Here is a 5,988-nt window from a genome sequence, read left to right on the forward strand (position 1 = left end):
TGGCCAGCCGCGAGGACCTGATGAAGATGGTGCGGCCGCCCTACTCGTACTCGGCGCTCATCGCCATGGCCATTCAGAGCGCGCCCGAGCGCAAGCTCACGCTCAGCCACATCTACCAGTTTGTGGCCGACAGCTTCCCCTTCTACCAGCGCAGCAAGGCCGGCTGGCAGAACTCCATCCGCCACAACCTGTCGCTCAATGACTGCTTCAAGAAGGTTCCCCGCGACGAGGACGACCCAGGTGAGGGCAGCCGGACAGGTGCTTCCCGGCAGTGAGCGCCGGAGAGCAGCGCCCCGGAAGGCTGGGTAGTCTCCGCGTGGCTGACTGGAGATCCACTTGGAGTCTTCTGGTTCTAGCTGGGGACGGGAGCCACGGGAGGGACAACCACCCGAACCTCGACCGACTGGGGTGAGGGGAACACGGGACAAAGAAGAGTATCAGGATCCTAGGAGCGAGGACTGGTGAGGAAGGAGTGCCCCCCGCCCCCGCCACACACACACACACACAATCGCACACACATGCACACACACGCATGCACGCAGAGGCGGGTCAGTAAGAGAAAAAGGAAAAAGCCCGTATCCTCAACCATGGAGCCACCCCTGGGCCATTTGAAGGGAGGGTCAAGTTACAGGGAGGTAGATTGGGAATGAGCCCTCAGATTAAGGGTGACTGACTATAAAGGGATTCAGATGAGCTGAGAATCCCATCACATCACAAAAGAGGTGGAGAGATACGGACAGGAACAGAAGGCCATTTGAGCTGTCCATAGATGCACTTTCTCCTGCATTAGATTTCTTACGAGACTCACTGTCACCGTCATAAAACAGTCTGCCTACCTTGAGAGATGATTGGAGTATAGTGGCACAGACGTGAGATGGACAGAGGGATCAGAACTTTAGCTGGGTCCTGCAAATTATGGTTTTGGTACCTTAACTACTTAGAATGTAAAAATGAAAACCCCAAATGCTTCATTCTGATCTAAACCCTGGAGGGCTGGGTTACAGTGGGGTGCTGTTGGTGGTTTCCCTCTACCTGCGAGGTGGGAAAAAGCCATAAAACCCGAGAGGAACGGAATCTTATTGAGGTTTTCAGAAGGAGCCCAGGACGATGGAGGTAGCGGCAGAGTTGTAATAGGAAAAAGAAAAGGGAAATAAAACTTTCAGTTGCACATTACAGAGATCCAGGATTTTGTAAAAATTATGTAAACACTGGAGTGTTAACAGTGGTTTCCAGTAGAAATACAGCACAAACTACATGTGATTGTAAATTTTTTAGTAGCCACATCAAAAGAGCAAAAAGAATTGGTGAACTTATTTTTAATGTTTTTTAAGTAACCCAAAATGTTTTACCCTATAACAAATATAAAATTATTAGTGAGATACTTTACATCACTTTTTTGGTATCAAAAAAGTCTTCAAAGCCCCGTGTATGTTTTACACCACATCTCACTTTGGACTAGCCACTTTTCAAGTGCCCAGCAGCCACATGTGGCTAGTGGTTACTGTATTGGAACAGGCGTACAGTTCTAGAAGATACACGTTCCTGATTTGGCCTCCAGATCACCTGAGATTGTCATGTAAATTTCATGTGTACTCCTCGACATTCTAATAAGTGCAGAGATCTATAGCAGTGGTCCCCAACCTTTTTGGCACCAGCAACTAGTGCTCCTATGAGAATCTAATGCCTGATCTGAGGTGTAGCTGAGGCGGTGATGCTAGCGCTGGGGAGCAGCTGCAGATACAGATGAAGCTTCGCTCACTAGCCCGCCACTCACCTCCTGCTGTGGGCTCTGTTCCTAACTGGCCACGGACCTGCCCCAGGGATTGGGGACCCCTAATTCATAGTGTCTTGTCAAAGTGCTTGATACCAAGGTGGCACAATATAAATATCCTGATAGGTGCAGGTATTATTGTTTAGATAGTAGTTATATGAAAAAATTTTTCTGCAACTATTTGCAGAAATTGTTTGTCAGTGAAGAAAATGGGTGTGAGGTAGTGTCTGCTAGTTTGTGGAGGCAGCATAACGTAGTGCTTACTTAAGAATGCTGAGTGGAGAGCCAGTCTGCTTAAATCCTGGCTCTGCCATTGTTAGCTGGGAATACGGCAGGTTACTAACCAGTCTGCACCTCAGTTTCCCCATCTGAAATATGGAGGCAGTAATATTGCCTGTCTCCATAGAGCTGTGAAGAGTAACTGAGGTTTCCGTGTAAAGTGCTCATTCACTGTAGGCTAAGTGCTTAACAGTGCTTTCAAACGCCAACGATTCTTTTTACCAGAAGTGGAAAGAGCTGTAGGGGGATAAAATCCTTCAAGATGATAGATCTTTTTTACCTCAGTTTCGCTAGATAAACTGAGTGAAATTTTCTAAATAGGAGACTAGCATTACATGCATTGATTGGGGCCCTGATTGCTGAGATTTGCCTAGTGGAGGGAAAACTTGGAAGAGATACAGGGGCTCTTCCTGTCCAGGGTGAAGAGGGGACAGAGATTTTAGGAGTTCCCTTGTTCTTCAAATATATGCCAGCCAAGGTGTTGTTAAAACAATTGGTTGTTTAGTAATAACTCTTGTCATTGTTGTTCAGCAAGGCAGAGGATTGGGTATTTGAGATTGCCTTTTTCCAGTGGAGTATTTTTTTTAGGGGCAAGTATAATATACTAAAAAAAACAGATACTGTTTTTGCACTGCTTACTGCTTGCCAGCTGCTATGCAGAGATATTTAACCATTGTGGCCAATCTGTGAGGTGGATACCATTCTTATTCCTATTTTTATAAATAAAGAAAGGGAGGTCAAGTATAAGTAGCACCAGGATTTTGCAAGGACACTCCATTTGGATCTAGAAGGGAAGGTGTTGGGTAATTAAAAGTGTCCTGTGAATGGAATTAGGTCTTAAGATTTAAGTAGCAGAAACTGCCAGGAGGTGAAAAGTGGTCAGAACATTTCTGTTTTAGATTTCTCCTTGAAGGTAAAGAGTAAAATCTCCCCTATAAGGACAAATTTAAACCGTAGAGTGGTTTGAGCATCTTTGTCAGCATTTAATGAAAACCAGCCCTCCTCCTTTGGAAATTGAGGCTGAATGCATAGACATAAACTAGGTCCTTCTCTAACATCTTTCTTCCTCATCTCTGTAGGGAAAGGTAATTACTGGACCCTGGATCCAAACTGTGAGAAAATGTTTGACAATGGGAACTTCCGTCGGAAGCGAAAGCGCCGCTCTGAGGCCAGTAGCAGCTCTACAGTGGCTGCAGGGACATCAAAACCAGAAGAAGCCCTCTCCTCAGGATTGGGGTCTGGATTGGGTGGGAAGCCAGAAGGAGACAGCCCCTCTGCTCTGCTAAGGCCTTCCCAGTCCCCAGAGCCTCCTGAGGGCACCAAGAGTACTGTCTCCTCTCCAGGAGGATCCATGCTCACGTCCACCCCTTGCCTCAACACCTTCTTCAGCAGCCTCAGCACCTTAAGTGTCAGCAGCAGTGGGAGCACCCAGCGAGCTCTTCCTGGAGGCCACCACCTCCCTGGGATCCAGGGGGCCCAGCTGCCCTCCAGCAGCACGTTTCCCCCCAGCTCCATCTCAGAAGCCTCACCAGACACCTTGCAGCTGAGTAACAGCACCAGCAATGGCAGCAGCCAAAGATCTTCCTATTATAGCCCTTTCCCTGCCAGCACCAGCGGGGGTCAAAGCAGCCCCTTCAGCCCCCCTTTCTACAACTTCAGCATGGTCAATAGCCTCATCTACCCCCGGGAGGGCTCTGAGGTATAGAGTGCTGCTTCACAGACTGAATATGCACACCTAAGGTCTTGTTAAAATGCAGATTCCAAGGCAATAGGTCTGGGGTAGGAACTGAGGTTCTGGATTTCTCTGGAGCTCCTGGGTGATCTGTGGTCCATTGACCACACTTGGAGAAGCCTGCGCATAGTGGATAACTCTTTCTACACCCCAGCAAGCCTTTACAGGTTCCTCTGGGTAAGGGTCTTCCTGGAGGGAAATCACTCTGTTCTAGGATAGTACCTGTGAAGACAGAGACCATGTCTATTTTGTTTATTACTGTATATCAGGGTTACGAGCTCAAGTGTGTATACAATCTGGCTAAAAAAAACAAGTGAATGAAGTTATTGGGTAGGAAAAAGATAGTAATTGGCAACTGAAGCAGTAGGAAGTGGTTGGGACTGACCAGCTGAAGGCTGTTGTGGACAGATAATTATCTCCTGCCTGGCAGCATTCTCATTTGCTTAGGAAAGTTAGATATCTATAATTTTATAGGGAACCTTTGTTTGAATTCTTTGCCACTAATTAAAGTTTTAAAAATACAGTACTAGGAAAGCCTACAAATCCTTGAGCTGTATCCAGCTCATGAATCACCTCTATTTAATACTCAGTATCTAGTACATGGTCAATGCTAATAGCAATAAAAGTACCCAGGCAAGCCCTGTGTGCCAGGTGCTGTTCTAGACACTTGACTCATTTTATCTGCACAGCAACCTTGGGAGATAGGTATTATTACAAACGCTCATTTTCATCCGAGTGCAGTGAAACTCCAAGGTGTTAGATAACTCGCCAAGGCTACACAGATAGTAAGTCATGGAGCTAGGATCAGATCTAGGCAGTCTGACTCCAGAACTGGTGCTTGTAACTTTGCATTCTAGTTCCTGAAAAAACAGGTGCGAGGATTCATAGTGTATAGAGGGTAGGAACGAGCTAGATCACATTTGACCAAAGATTCTGGTTATAATATCGCTTGAGATGGCCCCCTGAGCAGTGAGGATGGGCACCACCACCTCTGCTTTGCTTCTGCTATGTTCCTGAGACCTGGGGTGACCACTGTCCTAGCTAACTTGGCATCCTGTCCCTTTTAGTATGCGTTCTGGATTTTTCATTTTTTGAAAACAAAGTATTAAAATTTTATTAAAAGTAGTTTTTAAATGGAATTTTCATAGTTTTAATAAACCATTTGTAGTTAAATTTTTAAAAAATATAATTTATTTTTAGCACTACTTGTTACATCTCAAGAGGTATCTTCATTTGAATAATTTTTATGGTCACCCTCCTAGGGCCCCACAGAGTGCTTGGTATGTGGTGGACACTCAGTCACTGCTTGAACTTATCCAAAAATTGTTCATTGATTTTATTGGAATAGTGTTGCATTAAGCTGAAGATAATGTCCAATGAATTGCCTTTGTACCATGTTGTTGGTTTGGGTTTTAATTTTTTTAAAAAAACAAGTATATTATAAAAAAAATAATAATTGAACTTTTTCCTGTGTATTTTTTTGAGACAGCATTACTCTTAAATTTTAATTTTGAAATTACTTACAGAAAATTGTTTTTTAGAACAGTTTATTGCGGTATACGTAACATCACCGTTACAATTTAAATATTATGTACTACAGTTTTTACAAATTGAAGTCAAAACCCTCCACCAGCAAAAAGCTGGTGACTTGGTTTATTGTAGTACTCGCTTTTTGGCGATAGTCTGAAATCGAACCTGCAGTATTTGAGGTCTGCCTGTAGGACAACCAAAGAGACTACCTACTCCCGTACTGTGTAGACAGAAAACCAGTTTCAATGGATATTATTCTATGTGAAAAATCATGGACTTTTTAAAATATTGTTTCTAATACAATTTTATATTTGTAAATTAACTTATAATGTGAACTGAGACAAAAAGATTTTCCCCGAGAAAGTACACTGCATGCTGAGAATCACATGAAATAAACTATGTGGGATGACCTCTGGCCAGTTTTCGGCATTACTGTTTTTCTGTCTTCAACTGCTTTCTCCTAAAGAAACAGAGATGTAAGTTCAGGGACTTGGTGTTGAGGGAGTGATTGATTTTTCACTGGATTTGTCCCACCTGCCCACATCTGGAAGGGCTGGAATGAAACTTACTTTTTGGGGAGGTCTACAGGCATATGAGATACATTTTGTTGGAGAGTAACAGGTCTGTCATTTAAAGTGCATTTCAGTGCACCAGACAATGTCTGTTCCAGAAAGAC

General features: G+C 44.2%; 1 protein-coding gene across 1 annotated transcript; it reads left to right on the top strand.

Moving 5' to 3' along the window:
• Positions 1-5: 5 nt before the first annotated feature.
• Positions 6-3,755, top strand: FOXI3 (forkhead box I3; the record flags this gene model as incomplete). Its single annotated transcript, XM_011375301.1, has 2 exons — positions 6-240; positions 3,130-3,755. Coding segments are annotated over 2 exons (861 nt in total), but the record flags the coding sequence as incomplete, so codon positions are not given.
• Between the last annotated feature and the right edge of the window lie 2,233 nt (positions 3,756-5,988).

This window comes from Pteropus vampyrus, unplaced genomic scaffold (assembly GCF_000151845.1).
Source record: "Pteropus vampyrus isolate Shadow unplaced genomic scaffold, Pvam_2.0 Scaffold269, whole genome shotgun sequence".
Classification (NCBI taxonomy): Eukaryota; Metazoa; Chordata; class Mammalia; order Chiroptera; family Pteropodidae; genus Pteropus; species Pteropus vampyrus.